Raw genomic sequence first — 22,659 nt, 5'->3', positions numbered from 1 at the left:
ATTTTCTGAGACTTACACATTCTCACTGTAATAACTATTTGAAACATACATTTTTCACTGCTAAACAGGAGTACCGGAGCTGAAACATACATGTATTCCTACCAGGGCCGGCTCCAGCATTCCTGCTGCCCCAAGCAAAAAAAAAAAAAAAAAAGCCACGATCGGCGGCGGCAGTTCAGCGGCAGGTCCTTCGCTCCTAGAGGGAGTGAGGGACCTGCCGCCCCTGAATTGCCGCAGGTGCCGCCCCTCTCCCTTGGCTGCCCCAAGCACCTGCTTATTAAGCTGGTGCCTGGAGCCGGCCCTGATTCCTACCAAAGTTGGTTGAGGTTTGGACTTTGGAGTCAGGCTTGAATCTACCTCTGTAATGTGCCTAAGCTAGAACACTGAATTAGAAATAGCTCGCACCAGCTGTGGCAAAGTTCAGACTTGGGTCAGAATCTGGATCTGAGCTTCATGACTGACACATGGCTCACCTTTTAATATAATCTAATATATTTCTTCCAAGCAGGGGAGCAGTTAGAAGCAGATGGAAGATGAAGCTATTGTGGCTATTATACATGTTTCGTTTAAGTGAATTGTGATGAAAGAGCAGACTTTTTTCTTGTCTGGGTTAGCACTAAAAGGCTTCCAGGGTAGACTAGACCGCCTAGTGCAGCTTTTCTATTTCCAAACTTAGGTTTTCTGTTTTATTCAACCAAAAACATTTCCTTTTTAATTTTTTTTTTATTTTTGCTTCTCTAAAGACAGGCATAATTCCAAATACATTAGGCTGTTTTTGTTGGATAAATAATGAACTGACCCAACAAGAACAGAATACATCTGTATTTTCAAGAGTGTTTTTCATACAAACTGAATTCCAGGACATTATACCAAGTTAAATCATGAGGATAGCCCGAAACAGTGGCAGAAGTTCCACTGACATCAACATGGCCAGGATTAGTCCTGAGAGCAGAGGCAAAGAGAAATTAAGAGGCGAAGGAAAAAGTTGTAAGAAGAAATCTGACTTACCTGTACCACAAGCAGTACATTTGTTTGGTTCACTTCCACTGCAATCCATGCAGGTATGATGGCACAAATGGCATTGGTTGTTAAATTCAAATTTCCCTTCGGGGCATTGCAGCACACACCGTCCATCATCAAAAAATCTGTGGTGGCAGAGAAAGGCAAAATACCACAATTAGAGTCTATAGCTGTCTCTTCATCTTTAAAACAAACAAAAAGAAAACGTCCCCCCCACCCAGTTATATTTATTACTTATATTTTTTGCACGTTACTTTTAATTTCCCATTGATTTTCTTTACAACATTTGGTAAGATAAAGTGGGAGGCCAGCTAAGCCTTTAACTTCAATCTTATACTTCAGATTTGAGTTTGACTTTTTTTCTCCACAGAAAATCACTTATCTTGATGTCTCTGTACCACAAGCTCTGAAATGTTCCTTATGTCTGTTAAAAAGAAGCCAAGAACATGTTTCTGTCACAGAAGTTATCTGTGAAAAAATCTAGGCCTCTGTCAAAGCTTTCTATTTGTTTTACTTTAAAGATTTGCTTTGAACTGCCCATGGGACTATTCATAGTGCATAAAGTTAAACATAAATGTGTAAATCTTCACAGGATTGGGGTGTTAGGGGCTGTCCCCATATGAGGATTATTGTTGAAGCCTATGAGGGTTATTGCTGAATACTTTTTAATGCTGGCTAATGACACATCTTCTCCAAAACTTTTTTGATGAGTCTGAAGGAACTGAGTGAATGTGGTAGCAACATAACTGGCTCAGGTTCACCATTATTTTATATTTAATGGTTTTAATCTTAATGGAGGAAAAGATACATATTATAACGATGTGGCCTTTGAGTAAATGTGGAGAAAGATATATGAAAGAAAAAGTTGAAGCAGTGGGCTAGAACCTCAAGATGCCTTAAATACAGCTAAGGAAAATAATGGAGAGGACTCCGTATTGCCTCATGCACTTCTGTGCTTAAGTCTTTGTCTGGACTGGCATTTATATACGTGGAACCCGATCTTGATATGTGTTTAACATGACAATTAAGGATTGACTCCTTACTTTCTTAGCACTGATTTCAGGACAGTAGTTTCTCCATATTATGGTAGCAACCAAGTTTCATTAGAGAGCCCTATTTTGTGCCCCTGTAATTTTGGTTTGGTGTGATAATCAACCAGATTTGTTCTGAAGGGAGATTGTTTCTGCAGAATTTGAGGACAATTTGTCAAATGGTGTTTTAGTTAGAAATCATCTCAAAATTACCCTGATTTGCAATGTTGATAATTGTGTGGATGGACAAACATGGCTGTGATGGCAAAACTACTGCTGTGTGGACACAAACTGGATAGTGTTGCCTCTGATTGGTTCCAACATCTCCGTTATATGAAATGTGAAGAGGCCTTTAGCAAAACTTTGAAGAACATGACCCGAGCATTCAATTGATAATGAAACCAAGGGAATTTTGCATGGCTTGGTATATAGTTAGTGAATATTTTGCCCAGCTGTGCTGCCACTGGTGACAATGCAAGTCTCTTTGCTTAATGAGAGGTTCTCATTCTGTGGGTCATCGATGCCTGGGGGAGGAACAGTAAATTTCAGGGTTGGGTGCAAGTTTGCTCCCATTTCCTGTCTCTTGCCTTCTGCTGAAGCAAGTTTGCTCCAGGGGCATAGCCACCCACTTAGCATCCAGGCCCACCCAAATCTGAGCAGGGGTGTAGTGCTGCCACAGCAGCCCAGAGCATCACTCGGGCACCTGAAATCCAGGACGGAGCTATGCGCCTGCCCTTCAGAAAGCTACGCTCCGGCAGCTCTGCCTTGCCATTTTCTGAGCCACCCTATGTGCGTGCCTCACTCAGCAGGTGAAGCCCTGTGTCTGGGGGTACCAGGGCTAGGAAGAGGGTGTGGCATCGGGGGAGAAGCTGAGCTAGCACAGTCTGTCATTGTCCATCCACCCAAAAGTCAGGGCCCACCCAAATTTCCACTCCTAGCTATGCCACTGCGTTGCTCACTCAGTAGCAAATGATTCTTCAGGAGTGCCCCATAAATAAGCAGTTCCCAGGATGCTTCCTTTGAAAAAGTTTAGGAACAAACATATAGGATCGACAGGGAAAAGTTAAGAACACTAGATGGTTGGAGAGAAAGAGACTCGCATACCTACACATGGCATTCAGTAGACTTTATCTCTGTTAAGGAGGCTAAGACTGATTTTTATCAACAAAGCTAGTACAATAAAGAGAGGTTTCAGAGTAGCAGCCGTGTTAGTCTGTATCCGCAAAAAGAACAGGAGTACTTGTGGCACCTTAGCTTATGCTCAAATAAATTTGTTAGTCTCTAAGGTGCCACAAGTACTCCTGTTCTTTTTACAGTAAAGAGAGACCCTCTCTTGCCCTTGTCACAATGTAGTCCACATGGTAGAAGCTGACAGCTCAGATCCTGATCCTGAGCTCTATAGATCATGGGATATAGATTTACAACTGAAGGAGAAGTTGTTTTTTTAATTGAGAACTGAATTGTTTGGCTGGCAAAAACCAAATTACCCTGCTGCATTAAAAACAGATAATGGAATCTTGGGTTTCCGAACAAGGGAACAGTGCCTAGAGCAGATTTTCCACAGAGAATGGGGATGTTCAGTGTTCTCATTTTCATAGGACTTCAGAAGGAAAAAAACAATCTTTTCATCCTTTGTAGAAAAGAAAAAGAATCCCACTGTAGGAGATCTTCTCTCCTGAATTGTAGTCTGTGTTAGAGTACCATTCATCACTCTCTTCAGTGTGAACCATTTAGAACCATAGGACCCTGGAGACTGAGACTTAAATAGGTCTATTTCCAATATATTACAAATAGTATCCACTGGAGATATTTTTCCTCCTACAGTTTCCATTTGGATTTTTCTTTTATCTATTTTTATTTTTGTTGTTTCTTTTTATTTTTTTATTTTCTTAGTAGATCTTTTACAACAGACAGAAGGATAAAAATCCGACTCTCTTTGGAAGCCCTAGATGTAAAAAGAAAAAGCAAAAACTGGTGAGGGACTTGTTACGGTGAAATAAGAGCTTTGGAGTTTAACTCCCCTCTTCTCCAGTTGTATTATGTAGTGTAACCCGGTGTAAGGAAAAGTACCTCTGCAAATGACCTACATCAGCTGATTCTGATCTCACACCAGTGTAAAAATGGAGTAACTGCAGTGAAATCAGTGCAGTTACACCAGAGCAAAACTAATGTGAGTGCAGAGTCAAGACTACACCTTCTCCATTAGAAGAACATGGGATTTAAAACAAGAGGCTATAATAGCTCCCTTGTATAAATAGCAGAGGTGACCCTGAGCTGCAGAATTCATATTAGATTCAAACTTTCCCAAAGTTTGAGCAGTGGTTCAGGTTGGGATTTAGTTCAGGACCTGCTCTAGTAAGGAAGTATTTAGATATATTTTAAATAAATAATTATGTCTTTAGTTAGACAATAATCCTTTCAGGACCTGTATGGTAATTGATATCATGCCAGGTTACCATATAAATCAAATATGTGTAGTAAAAAACAATGCAGATGTGGCAAGTCAAAAATTGGACTCCGAGTGTCTGAAGATATGTCTACACTGCAATTGGACACCTGCAGCTAACCTATGCCAGCTGACTTGGGCTCGTGGGGATCAGGCTAAGGGTCTGTTTAATTGTGGTGTAGATGTTCAGGCTCTGGCTGGAGCTGGGCTATGGGACTCTCCTCCTCCCCCCTTAGGGTCCTAGAGCCTGGGCTCCATCCCAAGCCCAAACATCTACATCGCAATTAAACAAACCTTTAGCCCAAGCCCCATGAGCCCGCATCAACTGGCACTGGCCAGCCACAGGTTTTTAATTGCGGTGAAGACATACCCTGACTGTCACTGATCAGTGTCAGCCTGTGTCCTTTGTGGCATGTTAGAGGCCAGTACCTACTACCAACAGTTATGGTTTGCCTGTATGTCAGTCAGGGTTAGCTGATTTCATTTATTTAAGGAAAAAAGATTTTCTGCCCTCAGGACCCATCTGGGCATGCACTAGTTACTTGTGCAAGCAATTGGTCTCATTTATGCCCCCTTTGTTCTCCTTCCTTGATCTAATTTTGTTTGTCATACTCGATTTGCCTCATTGGGTTAATGACAGTCTCTTTTTGTGTGTTTGTACATCACCTAGTACAGTGAGTCCCTGATCCTGACTGGGGCTTCTACCTGCTACCACAATGTAAATAAATAACAACAACAATCACTTACCTTGTGGTTGCACAGCCGATACAGTCATTCTGAGTTGGCCCTGTGCACTTAGAACAGGATGCTTCACAGAACAGACACCGATCCACACGCTCGGCATATTCCCCTGGCAAACAAAACCCAATTGTTTACTTAAGACCCACAGATCAAATAAAAAACTTTGCCCAATATGTTGCTAATTGAAAAGAATTAGACACCAAAGTTGTTTTGAATTTCTGAAACCGGCAGTTCTCAGTTGTGTCAACAGGGAACCAACTGCTTGTGCCCTGGGTGCTGGAGCACGGTGTCTTTCGGAACGATTAGACCAATGACTTGTTTTCTTTGAGTCTGCATGAGTCTTATGAAGAATGCCTGTAAGTGGCTGAATTAGCCCAGCTCCTATTGGCTCAGCTGGGGACTGCAGGGGGGGCTCTATTCTGGTGCACCTTGGAGAGCTAGATAAAGGACACTGCATGAAGGGTAACGGTTTGAGTTGCATGTGGGATGCATGAGGAGTGAGTCCAGACACCAGATGGAATTTTGAAATAGTTTAGGTGCAGTACACTGTACTGTTTGGCAACCATCTGGTAGATACAAGATACATCACAACCATTCAGCTGCCTGTCTGCATTTGCTATTTCTAACATGCTAACCACTGTAGTATCTCCATAAACATTTTGGTGACAAATTTAAAAGGCAAACCTCAAGCAACTAAATGCATCCAGAATTGATTGGGAATGGCTTATCATTCCTGTGGATGACATAACCACAAATAAAGTAATTTCTTCTGAAAATGTTGGGGTTTAATTCTGATTTCACTTAGCTCATTTTGCCCCGGTGTAACTCCATAGATTTAATACCTAGCTCTTATAGTGCTTTTCATCAGGAGATTTCAGTGGAGTCATTCCTGATTCTCACCAGCGTGAGATCAGACTGAGTCCTCTTGAGTCTCTCATGTTTACTATGATCATTCAGATGTGATGGCATGTTGTGTATTTGGTGCTATTTTATCTCTTTAGCAGAAACACATTCAAAGTGGTTGCAGAAAGATGTCACCTATATAGGAGCCATTAATGGGCTGCAGCAAACTCAGGATGAATCCCTCTGGTGCCAATACAGCATTCTTACACTGCCAGCTTACAAGCCCCAGTGTAAGGCATGTGCTGAGGTCATATTCGTAGCATGTGCCACCACAGAGATCCTAGAAGACTGCATTGCAACTCATAGGCAGCCAGGGATGGGTTTCTATATAAGAAAGCCTGGACCAGCCCAAAATCAGGAGGGCACAATGGTCCTCTCTGTCCCCCTTATCTCTCCGCTTGGACTGTTCCTTCAGTGCCTGCCACTTGCTCAGGGATGTAGACACCCAATTATCTTTAAAATTAAAGAGAACTGGGTGTCCCAGTCCTCTCGGTGACTTTGAAAATCTCATCCTATATGGGCAGCGAGACTATAGCTGCTGCTGCTGCGGTGCTGTAATACATGACATGTCCTTTTATTTATTGGGTGCTCATTAAACCATGGTTACTGTGCTGCATATCTATGCTCCCCATAACTCGTAGAGTAGATAGAGTCATTTGGCAAGTGACATGCCAGCCGTGTGTGTATTAAGCACTGTGTGGGGGCAGTAAATCTATCTATTGAACAGTTTTATAAGGCCCTAGATTAAATAAGTGTGTCTTATGTTATTTGGTTAGCAGGTAATCTATGCTAGTCAAGTATAGATATTTGACTGAATTTACTATCTGCTGCTTCATTCTTTAGCAGCTGATTTAGCTGAGGATATGGTCTGGGCAGTGAGCCCTGGGAGGTAAATGAAGCCTGCAAATTCTGTGGATACCCCTAGGTGGAGATTTCTTCCCACTTGCATTGCTGCCTTGAAACTTGGGCTGTGCATGTGCATTGTGGGACTTAGGACACAGAAGAGTGGAGTGTCTTTTGGTTTTGGCTGTCTCTGTTTTGCTGTCCTCCACAGTGTGTGTGTGTGTGTGGGGGGGGGGGGCTGTATGAAGGAGCAATGTCGGGTGAATGGAAGGGAGGCAGAAAAGCTATTATGTTAAGGCACACTAGGGAACCTTTAGTGCACACCAGCAGGATCTACATGGACCAGTTAATGTAGGGCATTACCACACCATGTAGACAAGCCATAAAATAATGTTAATATACAACTATCTATTCCCTCTCACTCCAGACATATTACCAACTCAATTTTATATATAGGAGAAATCACTGGGATGACTTATGAACTAATGTCCTTCTCATCATGAGTAAGAGAGGCAGACATATATAAAATCGCCCAGATAGTGTGAGATCCCTATCCATGAGGAATTCTGCAGACAGATTTTACAAAGTCTGCGGGATCCTTTTGAATTCTCTGTTAAAAATACATTGTTTTTGCAAATAATCTGGGATTTACAGGAATTGTTAACATATTTTGGCTATCTTTCTTCCTTTTTCCAGCAGTGAAAGAAAATATTGAGGCTTTCTATTGTGTGTGTGTGTTATATATATAAAAAAAGGCAGAACAACAACAGCCCCCTCCCCCCCTTTGATTTTAAGCACCTTTTCTTTGCAAGTCTCAGAGATAACCAATATATTTAGGTGTCTGTGTGTATGAGTACGTACATACATACATAGAATTTATATATTAACACTTCTATAGTGCTTTTCTGCCATAGATCTCAAAGGGCGTTTAGCATATTGGGTTGTAGCCCACGAAAGCTTATGCTCTAATAAATTTGTTAGTCTCTAAGGTGCCACAAGTACTCCTGTTATTTTAGCATATTTATATGTACCTATTTGTATGGGTATCCATCTGTTTTAGGGTGACCAGACAGCAAGTGTGAAAAATCGGGACGGGGGTGGGGGGTAATAGAAGCCTATATAAGAAAAAGATCCAAAAATCGGGACTGGCCCTATAAAATTGGGACATCTAGTCACCCTAATCTGTTTATATAATCTCTCTAGACTGTGCAAGTGAGATTTTCAGCTAATGTAAATTGGCATAGATCTACTGAAGTAAGCTGAGGTCTGCTGATTTACACCAGTTGGGGATCTGGCCCATAAATATATATATCATATAAGGGGATGATGATAAAGATGTGATAAACTAACCATTTGATATTGAATTGAGTACAGCTTTGTGCATTCACACTTGTGTAACTGAGATAAAATTTGGCCCTCATTAATTAGTCCTCACTGCACCCTGTAAATACTATTATGCTTGTACAGAGAGAAAATGAGGTATAGATAGGTTATATGATTTGCCCTAGGTCAAATAATGACAGAGCCGGAATGAAAACCTTTATCTCCTGACTTTCAGGCCAGTGCTGTATTCACTAGATTACAGTCCTGTCCATAAACACTGTATTCCCACAATTAGCAACCCCATTTTTAGATTACTATAGAACTATTACATGTAAAGGTGTTATGATATGGAAGCACATCAGTACAAATGACTTTTTCAGAATATGGCATATAAACAGATACTTTTCCCAATAGAAACTTGATATAAAAAATAACCATGTTCCTCAGGGCCAGGTTCTGTCTTCTATATATTTTATGTGACGTTTGTAAGCACAATGTTTGATGCTATAAAATAACTAGGCAACACTAGAATACATGCAAATTCCACATTGAAGATTCTGATGGTTCATTGCTTGGGGAGTGTGCTCATGATTTCTCATGGTTGTAGCATCCCTCAGTGGACTGTTACCCTTGTATTAAATCATTCTTTATCTGATATTGTTGTTTTGGTTGTAATTTATATTCTGAAAGCTTTTTGTTGTTTCTTCATATCCGTTAAATTCACTTTATTTGGCAACAGTGCTAGATTATGTGTCCTGTACAGAATCAGTGAGTCTGGAGCCACTAATTCATATACCTCAGAATACCCCCTTCAAACCCCTCCCCACCTGGCATAAGTGGTGCGTTTTAAAAGGCCTTCGTTATTTCTTTGTTACTTCCTGCAGCTGAAGTGCTGTAATTCATTTCAGCTGTCCTGGATTAGTGCCAGTCGAAGGCCAGTTCTTTGCTAGCTTAATCTTTAATTTGCAGCATCTTAAAACACACTATTATAAGAGTGAACACCAAAAATTGCCTATGTTCTGGGCCTCTGATTTCACAAGTCACAGCTATGGTTGTAAAGCTGTCATTAAACATTATTACAATGCATTTTTTTCTGTGGAAATTAAAATAGTTAATGCTGAAACGCCACTTTAAAGGAGATTTTTAAACTATAGTACAGAACTATTTGTTAACTTGACGTATTTGCTTAAGGCTAAAAAGTGCTTAACTACCCCTCCTCCCCCTTCAGATATTGGTAGCTAGCTGACCCTTGCAAAGCTGCACTCGTTTACGTTATTCTGCAAGGTATCCATGTCATGCATGTAACTGGGAAATAACACTAGATCTTTTTAAAAAGTAATTTTACCACCTTCAAACATACTTCTCCAGTGTACCTCATTTCAAGGGAAATCACTCCTTTTTAATCCCAAAGGGTATGTCTACACTGCAATCAAACACCCATGGCGGCAGAGCTGTAAAATTGCAGTGTAGATGTTCAGGCTTGGGCTGGAGCCTGAGCTCTGAGAGTGGGGAAGGTGCCAGAGCTCAGGTTCCAGCATGAGCCCGAACATCTACCCTGCAATTTTACAGCCCAAACCAGCTGACACGGGCCAGCCACGGGTGTTTAATTGCAGTGTAGCCACACCCAAAGTTAGCCGTGTTCCATACAAACTGGGTGTTTCCCTCAGCTGCTGTTTCCCTCACTTTTATTGCTGAAAATTATTTACATAATCACAACAAAACCATGAATCTGAGCTTATAACAGAAGTTAGTTATATTAAGGGCATGAAACCCACTGCAAGTTAAGTTTCCGCTGTGAATAATGCTTTGTATCCCTCATTTGGGATCTTTGGCGTATACTGCATTCGACATTTGGATTTTGGCAGGTTGCAAAGTATGGCTTTAATTGTTTATAGTATTGTTATTAATAACAAGCACTACAGTAATACATACAATAAATAATTAATAATACTTAGCTCTTCTATAGCACTTTTCATCAGCAGATCTAAAAGTGCTTTAAAAAGGAGAATAAGCACCATTATCCCCTTTTTACTGATGGGAAACCTGAGGCACAGAGAAGTGAAGTGTCTTGCTCAATGTCACCCAGCAGGTCTGTGGCAGATTTGGGGATTAGAACCCAGGTCTCCTGAGTCCCAGGCCACTGCACTAGCCAGCGTGTAAAAACTACTTTTTTCTAGTTTGTCTTGCATAAATGATTTTGATTGCTGTTATTTCAGTAATATTTACCACTAGTGCAGGCGGTGCTGTAAAATACACAGTAGGCCATAGCCCTGCCCAGATAGACAACACAAAATGCACTGGGAGGCCCAAAGTATGATGCTAATTTAGTGTCTGATTCTGCAAGATGGTGAATACTGCCCCCAAAGTCATCCTGGCTAAGCACTTACCCAGCCCTTCTTACCGTAGTATTGCAGCACCTGACAATCTTTAATTACTTTTATTCTCACAACCCCCTTTTGGGGTTTGGCAATATTGTGATCAGTATTACAGATAGGGGAACTGGGGTGATAAAGTGAATGGCCCATGGTCATATAAGAAGTCTGTGATTAACCCCAGAACCGACCCCTTCTGGTGTCTTCTAAGTGTTATATCCATCAAACCATCTTCCCCTACCATCAGTAGGAGTTGAAAGAATGCAGCACCAGGAGGTGATTGGCATTTTAAAGGATTGGGTCCTTAGAGCAATTTTATTTAAAAAAACCAACACGTTACTGAGGGCTTGGTGACAGCAGCTTCATTGCTAGAGGCAGGGTTCAGCATTTGTGGGCTTTGGGGAAGAGAATGAATTTGAAAGAAGCATAGAGTTTCATAGAGTTTAAGGCCAGAAGAGACCATTAGATCGGCTAGTTTGGCCTCTTGTATATTACATACCATTAAATTTCACTTAGTTACTCTGTAGTGAGCCCAATAACTTGTGTTTGGCTAAAGCATCCAATTTTGATCCGAAGACAGCAAGAGCTGAGAATCCAGCACTTCCCCTAGCAGTCTGTTCCAATGATTAATCACCCTCACTATTAAAAATGTGTGCCTAATTTCTAAATTGAATTTGGCTGGGTTCAGCTTCCAGCCATTGGTTCTTGTTAAGCTGTTATTTGCTTGATTAAAGAGCCCATTAGAACCCAGTATTTTTCTCCCTGGGCTGGTACTTGTACACTGTAATCAAGTTGCCTCTTCTAAGCATGGCACCTGTTGCACTGGGATTTGGGAAAACGCTCTGGGTGTACAGGGGAGGGTGCACAAATCCGAGTGAGGGATCCTTAAGGGTTTAAGCTTTGGGGTAAATTTTCAAATGTGCCTACGTGGCAGTCTTGTTTTCAAAAGCGACTTAGGCACCAAGTCCCACTGACTTTCAGTAGGACTGAAAAAATGGAACCTCAGCTCCTAATTCACTAAGGTGCTTTTGAATATTTGATCCAATCATGCTTGGGGGTCGGAACCGACCAGGGATTCCATTCCCTCAGCAGAGATATTTTGTGCAGAGTTTGATATGGTGATTATAGGATGTAAGGGGCTTCTGTTGCAGGATTAGCAGAGATCACATAATGCTTCAGGTTAGACTTGAAGCAGGACGTAGAGGAGAAAGGCTTTATCAACTGCAGTATTTTGCATAATCCTCAATTCTTGTCTCCTCTGAATAAAAACATTTACAACTGCTGTATCTGTCCCTTTGCCAAAACAGCTTGAAGTTTATTCTCACTGCTATTTATTATTTGTCTGTTTAAGAGCCCACAGTCCCCAGTCAGGGATTGGAACCCTATTCTGGTAGGCACAGTGCTAACATGTGAAAAGATAGTCCTTCCACCAACGAGCTCAGATATTTGCCATAATTTTAAAAAAATCAGTTTTTAAATTACCATTGGTAATTACAACCCAGAATGTGTTTTCCTCCATTTGGTCAGCACATCCATCTGTCACTTGAAAGGAGTCCTGAGCTACTGCTAAAGCCAGTGAGAAGTGGGTTGGAGACTGAGTAAAAAGAACCTCATGTTACTCTCCACTGAGGACAGACCCCTTATGATGTGATGGAGACCAAGACTCACATTATAAGCTCACACAGCACAAATGCATTGGCCACCACCACTACCACCAAATGAAGGCGGTTCCACCTGTGGAACTAAGAGGGGAAGAATTGTTTTGACTGTCTCTTCATTATGTGAGTTAGCACAGTCAGGTATTGAGATCTTTTGGTGCTCAGACAGTATAGTGATGGGATGATGGATACTTTTTTACCAGTTTTATTGTTGCGGATAACAAATTGTATTGGGACATCCCTTAGTTGTCAGCTCCCACTAGCTGTTCCTTATAATGCTAGAGTGGATCTGTCCCTGCCCAGTGGGTAGTTGACAAAGGCTAAAGGGGTTGGAATGGATCCATGTGTTGGTTATTGCCAGGACCACTGACAGAAATTCCGGCCCCAGGGCCAGGGCTGTCCATAGGGAGGGCGGGGTGGAAGTGACGAATCCGTGACCGCCCATGCTGGCCCCCGGGGTCCCCAGGCCCTTTTAAATTGTCCAGGCCCCATGGCAATTGCCCCCTTTGCTTTTACAATAACAGTGTTGTACATCTGCAAAACAAAAGAAAAGCGATGTTCCATGGAGCATGGTAGGAAAAGGCCAGCCTTGAAATGTGATGTTTTTCCATAAAAAACCTTCACAAAATCCATCTTACACTCTGTAAAGATGGCAATAAATTAATAATTGTGAATGTGGCGTTGATGCATACCCAACCACCGCCAGATCTGGCAGTGAGTCCAGGAGATACTCAAAGAAGAAATGAAACAAAAAGACAACGCCTGGCACTACATGAAGGTGCAGCGTTTGCTGCTGACTGAAGAGCCCTCCTTTTAAATACTTGGGAGTTCTTTCTACAGCATTCACTCCCTTGTCTGCATTTCACATAGCAGAAGTGAAGCTTCACTTCCTTATTAGGGAATAGATATCATTGTGGTGATCCAGAGACAAACTCCTTCTAGTATCTGCTAACTACAGTACATATGCAGCTGTGTGGGTAAAGGTAGCAGAATCAGTTCCATACTCAGAGTAACACATTCATGAGCAATCCCATTGACTTTGCTGGGATACTCAGTATGAGGGTTTCAGAAATTGGGCCTATAAAAATAATGGGCCTGACTCAAACCCAGGTGAGAGGCCCAATATTGCTGTACTCTAGGTGTCCTGGACTTAACCAAAATATTCCAGGACATCGGTAGGTCCAAGTCCTGCTCTGTTGGCCAGTGCAGTGATGGAGAATAGAGATGTGGTTACATTTGTCATATAACGTTTGTTGGTGATGGCAGCATATGCACCAAATAGATGGACATGACCCTAGTAAGCAGACTGTTGGCACATTAACAAGGCTTAGTTGCTAGCATACAGCAATTTGCTATGTGATGATGCTTTCATCCGTAGAGGAGGAAAGGAAGCCCTTCCCACACCAGTATTCTTGGTGAGTGGTAAACTGAACTGGTCAAAACCCAGGAAAACAATTTTGTGAAAAATGATGAAACTTCCAAGTTGTTTCTCTTTTGCAGGGTTAAGAATGGATACATTTTCTGGTATTTTTCCATGATTTTTTTATCAACATGTTCATCAAAATAGTTTTTTGTTACAATACATTGTTCTGCAAAGAGAGGGAGCTTGCAAAACTTTATAGGGAAAAAAAAGAGAACTCTCCAGTGTCAACTCTGTGTAAGTAGACTGGATCAAAAACAAGGTGCATTGGTGCTGCTGAGAATGAATGCACTGTGGACGCAGACTTATCTCCACATACCCGTTACAATCACTTGTCCCACTTACCAGGCAGTCTTTGTTGCTCAGAAAAATAATAAGCGTGTATTTTTTGAGTTGGTGGTGTAGAGCGAGAAGATGGGTAAAACTTGTAACCGCATTACAAAAAATAAATAAATCTTTCATTAAAAAAAAAAGGTGCCTTTCTGTAATGGGCAGTTGTACTTACTAGTTTAATAGCTAGTTGAAATTCTGCCTATTCTCCTGAGACATGTTGGTTATGCTGTGAGAATCTTTCTGGCTCACAGTTAACTAGGCCTCATTATCTCCCAGGCTTCAATTTAGGGAGGCACTTAAGCACATTCTTAATCCCCACTGAGGTCAATGGGAAGTCAACATGTGCCTTTTTGAACAGGGAGGGAGACAAGCATATGTTTTATCATAGTTGTGAAATGCCTTAAGTAAAGTATTATTGTTAAAAAAATCTTTGTTGCCACTTTTTGAACTGTGATATAAATAAAGGCAGATATGTTCTTTAGCAGGCAGGATGGAGAAAATGGGTAAACTGCTCCATGTAACAAAGTTTCTGAACTTCAATGAAGTGTTTTGTGTGTATCTATCATATATTCATTATTAGTACTGGAGCTCAAATATTGAAGAGCAACTCCTCACAAATGAAGCTGAAGGAGGATTGATTGTGTAATGAGAAAAAAATTACATAGCAAAGGAAGATACGTGTTGGCAAATTTAGGGCCCATTTCTGAAGAACTCGCTCATGATTAATCTCATTGGCTACAACGGGACTACATGTATATAGATTATCATGTGACCAGGGTTGGGCTAGAATGCTGGCCAGCCTCCTCTAAAGCTCTGTAATAGCAATGCTTATAAAACACTGGACTCCATTACTAGACACATCAATGAAAGATGGCTGGTTAATGCTCCAACTTCATGCTACAAAGTATTGCATTCAGGAGTGAGACTCAGTTCAGCAGTTGCCTGTCTGAGAGGCTCTACAGCTTAGTGTTTAAAGATACGCATTCTGGAAAAAGCTATTTGGCCAATATTAACATGACTATACTATCACTTTTTGCAAGCTCTCCCCACAGAGGACAATATGTTGCGAATGTAACACACCCAAATTGGTGAAATGCCCAGCAACAGTATCAACAATAGAAAGATGAAAATGGAAGCAGAGTGCAGAAGTCCTTCATGCAACAAACTACTAATGTATCAATTGATTTTCTTTGGGCCAGATTGTGGCCTGTCTTGCATGCTCATGCAAGGGAGTGGTGGGGCAGACTGCACACACATTCTTCCTTGTGCCATTTTGCCACTTCCTGTGCAGCGTGACTATGTCTCACCCTGGCACAGGTGGGCAGGAAGCAGCAGGAGACGGCAGGCAGTGGGTGTCCCTGTGACTGTCTCCCCAATGTGCTTATAGAGTAATTATACCAGCGTGTTGGGGGTGTATGCTGCAGCAGGCTGAAATTCATTCTCTCCCAGGAGCAGCGGGGAGAGTGGGAGGGATGCTGATCGATGCTCTAGCCCTTTATTTTTAAGTGATTTTAAAGCTAGCAAAAGGTACTGGATTGAAAACCACTACAGAACATACTCTGATTGGGCAGCTGAAGTGCAGGCTTCCTCAGACTGCCCTCGCTTAATTTGAAGACACTACCTCTATGGATGAAAGGTAATTCAGCCTCCAAGCCCATTCAGTTCTTCATCTCTCAGCTGAGCTGGTAGCCAGAGATATCAATTAATACAAATAAAGGCCCCAAACCTGCATGGTTGGAATGCTGCGCCCACGTGGAGGCCTGTTGACTTCAGTGAGGCTCTTCATGGGCGCAGCAATCTGGCTGCGAACAGTCATGTATAAGAACAGGGCCTAAAACAGTGCTTCTGTGGTACTGACATCTGTGCATTGGGAAATAATGGCAATCAGCAATCCATTGCACAATGGACACCTCTGGCTGCCTAACTGGAAACGTGAATGCCTCCCTAATCTATTCCTAACCATCCCAGCCATTAGGGAGTTATGGATCCGGGTTTTAATCCTAAATATGAAAGAAACTGGGCTGATAATTACTGTTATGGATTAGAAGAAGTCGAAGCTATCCTGCATCAGGATTCAGCTTCAGTTGTGCTTCTACAGCACAAAAAGTAACCTGCATCAAAACCAGGTGTTTCTGCCATGATAAATACCACTGCTTTTCAAAAAGTCAATACATTCATTAAAAACAAAAAACAAACACCCCCCACTTTGTCGCAATGACTTATATGTGATATCAAACATAACAATTACCTTCTTCTCCTAAAGCGAGATACTTTACATATCAATTATCAACATGTTTTTCCAGACCAAAGCAACAGGAACTTAGGTTAATTTAATAGAAAAAATAAAATATGGAATAACATTGATTTTGGCCAGTATCAATTACAACAGTACTACTCTATTTTACAAATAACAACTGAACATTTTACACATGTACAGTATTTTTTCAGTAAAAATGAATTTGGATTTAACAATGTGTCAGTATTTTAAAAAGAAAACAAAGATATTAATTTCTTCTCTATAATAGTGTTAGAGACATTTGTAAGTATCCAAACAAATTCTTTACAATCCATTACATAATTATATCTCAATTATGAATATATATATATTTATATATAATATATAATATTAACTTAAACTTTGAAAGCATTATGTTCTAGTTAATAATGTTATTAGAGTAATGAGGACGTAACAGACTAGTAGTTAAACTAGCACAAATAAAGTTGTCATAACTTTGAATGTTAAGCAGAAAATTTAATGAGCACCAAAGGAATGTCACAGTTCTTTTACTATCATTGAGAACGGGATGTCTGTAAGAATTCACCTGTTCTCTGGGAAAAGGAACATATTGTTTCTACTGGCACTGGTGCTTTCATTTGTAAAATTCAGGGACTGATTTCATATTGAAAAAAGGGAAGTCTAGAAGTTCTATTTCTACCATTTATATTTTTACAGAAATGTTTTCCATTTTCCATTTGTGTCAGTGATCGTCGCACCCAGATTATTTTTTATACAGAAGGAAGACTTGTTTTAGGCCAGGTCTACACTACCGCTGCCGGTCAATCTAAGCTATGCAATTTGAGTTATGTTAGTAGTGTAACTCAAGTCGATGTAGCTTAGAGCTACTTACCGCAGGGTCCACACTTCTCTATGTCGACAGGAGACGCTCTCCCGCCGACACTGCTTCCGCCTCTCATTGAGGTGGAGTACAGAAATTGATGGAAGAGCGATCTCCCATCGATTGAGCATCTTCACTAGACCTGCTAAATCGATGCCGTTATGCCAATTTAGCTCTGTAGTGAAGACAAGCCCTTAGTCAAATCAATATCTTTGAAATTTAATTTACTACGTTTTACCTAATTAATGGGTGTCAAGCAATATGCTAATAGGAACGTATAAAAATATGTTGACTGGGACTGACGTGTAACTAGAAAAGGAAACACGGGAGCCTTATTCTTCTCTCACTTAAACTGGCTTCACTGGGGTTACTCCCAATTTATACCATTGTTGATTAAGAGCAGCTTAAGGCCCAGACTGACAAGAGGGATATTACTACACAAAATCCAAACTGGATAGATATCATCCCTTGATGTAAATTTATTGATCTAAATGTAGTTACTCCAAGGGTTGAATTTGACCCAATGTATCGATTCCAGTTGTAGGGCCCAGTCCTGTAAACACTTACTTCTGGATGTAGTCTCATTGAAATTTATGTATTAGCATTGTCACTAGTAGTACATGTTTGCAGGATCAGGCCCCGTTTGCTAAAATACAAGATAAGATTATACAACTACTACTTCAGTGTTACCTGTGTGCTCCAGACATGAGTTTACAAAATACTTTCATTCATGAAAAATAAGAGGACCAGGCCCTTTCGGAATTTGTTCACAATAGGAAGAATGCCCTTGTCAAAACTTAGGTGTTATGAACCGCTTACATTTTATTCCAAATAGCTTTGACAATTTAAAGAAAGAAATTAAAATCCCAGAATAGCGGTTAACAAGCTAACTGTCTAATGACCAGATCTATATAACTGGGGTGGAGGGTGAGAAGCAAAATGTATGTAAATACTGCGTGATGCAAAAACAAGCACACAGTGTAGGAAACAAAGTAAGAAATATGTGTGGAACTGATCACTTTTTAATTTATTTTTAATACTGATACAAAGGATGCAGAACATAGTCCCACATATAAAGATGTTTCTAATTCCCGCAGGGACTGGTTTTCTTAAGTTCCCCCTGATTATTACTATATAAGCACAAAAAAAGACTGATGCAAGTATTTTTTTTGTTTTTGTTTGTTTTAATCCATGTAAACTTGTGTCGTATTCTTGAAACACTCTTTAAACACTTTGAAGGGGAAACAAGCAGGAAAAAAAAAAAAAAAAAAGGAAAGGAAGAAAAAGGACCATCAAAAACAGGGATAATCCTAAGGTTGACAGGAAATCAAATAATTACTTTAACGTTAATTTTGGCATCAATGCTTTGGTCACACAATACTGACTGTGATCCCGGATGCTTAGCTCTAAACACCCAGTTATGAAAGGTAGGCTTGTTGTAGTTTTTCCATTAAAGTTCCAACAAACAGTTCACCGTCTCCCCTGACAAAGAGGAGCGAGAGAGAGAAAGAGGTGGCTTGCTTTTTTTTTTCTTTTTTTCTTTTTTTTAATAATATGGATTAATCTATAAGTCTACAGGAGCAAGAGGATTCTGGGAGGTACCAGTTCACCCTTTGTGCGTACATGTTCTGCAACAAAGTTGCTGAAGTACTTTCCTTTGACACAGATTGTTCTTTTTCACTAGCATACAGAATCCTCCCTCGGCCCAAGATTCTTCCGTTGCTTCCGGAGGTCAGCGATAGAGGGAGGGGGCAAGTTGAAGATTTGAAGAGTATGGTGTACAACGGAGGAAGGTTTAATTGGTCAGACAGGCAGATTTGATGGAAGAGACCATTCAGGAGCAGGTAGCAAGTAGGAAATTTGGTCCATCAAAAGGAATTTCAGTCAACAACATTTTTTTTTTTCAAGAAGAAATATTGTGTTGTCCGACAGGGAGTGATTGGTATCCATTTGTGAAAGGGGAAAAAAAAAAAGATTAGAAAAAGAATAATTAGAAAACAGTGATAAATACAGTGAAGGATTTTTTCTGAGTTATTATGAATCAAAAGGGTATAACAATCATATCACAGAAAGAGAATAAAACATTCTAAACAGAAATTGAAACTTTGTAAGTCTGACACGCAACCAATGCTTCTTGATCCCCAGCCAGTAATATAAGATCCTCCTTCTTTGGAAATTATAAGCAACATGATTACTTCTGTTGTTTGTCCTCCCAGGCTACTGTAATAAAAATAACACCATTTGCATGAGCACCTTCTCAACGCCTGCTGACTTCAATGGGAGTGGAGGGTGCTCAGTACTTCCTCGGACTTCTCAGCTTCTGGCAGGATTGAGTCATATGCCCATGAAACGATGAGTTAGTTATTTCTGTGCATGTTGGTCTTGTACCATTTTGATTTTGTATCCACAGACGCTGCTCTAATTTGTACAAGTGGGCAGAGGAAAGCACTTGTGGGTGTATACATCATATTTTTCACAAAAAGGATGGTGTGAAACAGCCGTGGAAAGTGAGAAGCTGGTATAATCATGTTCACGCAGGAGAGTATTTCTAATGCAAATTTACTTTGCCTGAGCTTTTTTTTTTTTCAGCTCAACATCAATAACAATCCATTTAAACAGATTTCAGAGTAGCAGCCGTGTTAGTCTGTATCTGGAAAAACAACGAGGAGTCCTTATGGCACCTTCGAGACTAACAAATGTATTTGGGCATAAGCTGTCGTGGGCTATAACCCACTTCATCAGCTGCATCTAATGAAGTTGCATCTGATGAAGTGGGTTATAGCCCATGAAAACTTATGCCCAAATACATTTGTTAGTCTCTAAGGTGCCACAAGGATTCCTCGTTGTTTTTAATCCATGTAAAGTAAAAGAAACAAAATTCTGCCCTCAATTATGCCCATCTGTGCAAACTCATTGAAGTCATTGAGGTTGCACAGGTATAAATGAGGACATATTTTAGCCGAAGGAGTTCCAGGCCTAACAGGTATTGCAACATATTGCTGATATGCAAGAGGATACTGTGAGTATACGACTTTAATTTTCCTTTTACTACTAGCTTTATCTGACTTGAAAGTGTAAACTGACTAACATGATCTATAAATGTCCAAAGAAGCACTATGGGCCCAATCCTGCTTCTATTGAATCAATGGTAAAATGCTCATTTGACTTAAGTGGGAGCTAAATGGGCCCCAGAATGATTATTAGTTCTTATTATATTTGCTTTGCCAGATATTTGTCCCACTTTGTGTAACACTAAGCTTCCTTTCTGAAATGATCTCACTAGTTGAATTGGCCCGTACCTGCAAGGACCCTGTTATCTCTTTAACTGTACACACACTTTGATGCTTTAAATAATATAGTAATGAAGCCAATAATATGCGGTAAGAGCAAGGCTGTATCAAATGCAAGAAAGAGCTTAGAGAATGCCAAAATTTCCATTATGAAGATGGTACAATATTTTCAAAATGGTCTCTATTTTCCTCTTGCTATTCATTCACATAATTCAATTAAGGTTATTGACAGTTAACATCACATTAGTTGTCAAGATCTTTACAGTTTAGAAAGGCAAATCAGACACAGATGAATCTTTCAGTTAAGAGCGCGTTAAGATATTCATATGAAAAATCTTTCTACGGAAATGCCCATTACAAAAAAAATGAGGTGGAAGTCATGGGCTAAAGCTCAGATAAAGAACGGAGTCTATGAAACAAAAATAATCCATATTATATATTTGCCCCACTTATAAATCTGAAAATATAACAAAAAATCATTTAGGAGATCCAAAATACTTCAAGAAGCCAAGCCAACACAAAATGTGGAAATATTAAGTTAACTTTGATGCCAACAAAAGGAATATTTTTGAGAAAAATAATAATACTTACCATCCTTACAGACTGTTCCAATTACACAGACGCCGGTATCTAAGATATAGCCATTTGGACAAGTTGTACAGTTTTTGTCTCCTTGACCACTGCATTCCAAGCAGCTGGCATCACATCTTTAAACAAAACAAAACAAAAAACAAAAAGCCAGAAGTTATCACAATTGCCACTAAGCAACAACAAGAATTTCCATCACACTTTCTCAGTTAAGTTCTCGTCACTGAGATCATTCATATTCTTTTATTTAATGATAACTACTTGATTCTGAAATTTTGAAACTAAGCACAGCAGGAAGAAGTAACCAGTCACATTTATAAAAGACATTAGGCATCCATAGACTGGACAAATCTATACAGGGAGACAAGCATTGAAAAGTAAAGCGTGTCATAGAAGATTAAAGGAGTATTATGCGTTTTCTGTGGAAAGTTGTAACAAAAGGTGATTCCCAATACGTCTGTTAGTCTATAAGTTGCCACAGGACTCTTCGCTGCTTTTACAGATCCAGACTAACACAGCTACCCCTCTGATACCTGATACCTGTCAAAGAGAGTTTGTCCAAAGTCAAAAAATAAGAGCTGCAGAAGGGCCTGAATTGTACTTTACAAAGATCTGCAAAAAACTCTGTCCCTGTCAAATAAAACTCAACAAAAGGTTACCAAGCCTTGTCCATCAAGTATTTCTGCTCCGTAGCTGGTTTTGTATAGCCAAGGAACTGAATGGTCCATATGAATGGCAATTTACCTTCATAGATTCTTCATAGATTCTAGGACTGGAAGGGACCTCGAGAGGTCATCGAGTCCAGTCCCCTGCCCGCATGGCAGGACCAAATACTGTCTAGACCTCTTGGCAAATGGCTACTATTGCTTTTTTAATGGAAAAGAACAGTCCCTCTGCTAGATCCATTACCTTTTTACCATATTTTTATGCCCGTAATTTAAAATTGATTAATAAAATCTTGATTTAAATAAGCAGAACGCACACACACATGTGTGCGTTTTAAAACGATTTAAAAGTCCTTATATGGAAATTACAATAATGTTAAAAATTCTTGCTTTCTTCCCATAGTTTGCTTAGCATACTGTGTATTCTCTTATTCTCAACAGTCAGTAATATGTTCTACAATGTCATAACATTCTATTATTTAATCTGACTTACACAGTAGTAGATGCATGATATCAAATATTAGACACTTGCTATAAAAAAACCCTAAAATATAATGTAGCCTTTGAAGACTATATCTTACCTTTTGCAGGTTTTGTATCCATTTTCAAGAGAGTGATCAAGGTAATAACCACCACTACAGGACTGCACACATCTCCCATCCTCCAAAAAATAACCTTCTGTGCAGTTTATGCAAGCATCTGCTCCTGAGCCTTAAAGCCAAGAGAAAATACACTGTAACACATTGACACATTCTCAGTATAGCCTGGATAACAGACAGCATCCCTAACTGTAACAAAACATCTGCTCATCATAGGTTATTGGACATATATATTCTTGTTGCTTTACACCTTTTCCTACATGTACTGCAAACTATATCAGCTAGCAACAAAAGATAAATATAGCAGTAAT

General features: G+C 40.1%; 1 protein-coding gene across 3 annotated transcripts in view; it reads right to left on the bottom strand.

Moving 5' to 3' along the window:
- PCSK5 (proprotein convertase subtilisin/kexin type 5) overlaps positions 1-22,659 on the bottom strand; it is a 295,761-nt gene that overhangs the window by 47,713 nt on the left and 225,389 nt on the right. For 2 of the 3 annotated variants that reach the window (XM_065407021.1, XM_065407022.1), the window contains exons 19-22: positions 22,331-22,460; positions 21,088-21,203; positions 5,245-5,347; positions 1,009-1,145 (exon numbers count right to left, since the gene is read on the bottom strand). In XM_065407021.1, coding sequence (XP_065263093.1) covers positions 1,009-1,145; positions 5,245-5,347; positions 21,088-21,203; positions 22,331-22,460 — 486 coding nt within the window. Of the gene's footprint in view, positions 1-1,008; positions 1,146-5,244; positions 5,348-18,812; positions 18,929-21,087; positions 21,204-22,330; positions 22,461-22,659 lie in introns of those variants that run through there. The other variant, XM_065407023.1, reaches the window with a different exon arrangement.

This window comes from Emys orbicularis, chromosome 6 (genome assembly GCF_028017835.1).
Source record: "Emys orbicularis isolate rEmyOrb1 chromosome 6, rEmyOrb1.hap1, whole genome shotgun sequence".
Taxonomy (NCBI): Eukaryota; Metazoa; Chordata; order Testudines; family Emydidae; genus Emys; species Emys orbicularis.
This window is presented reverse-complemented; position numbering and strand designations above follow the sequence as displayed.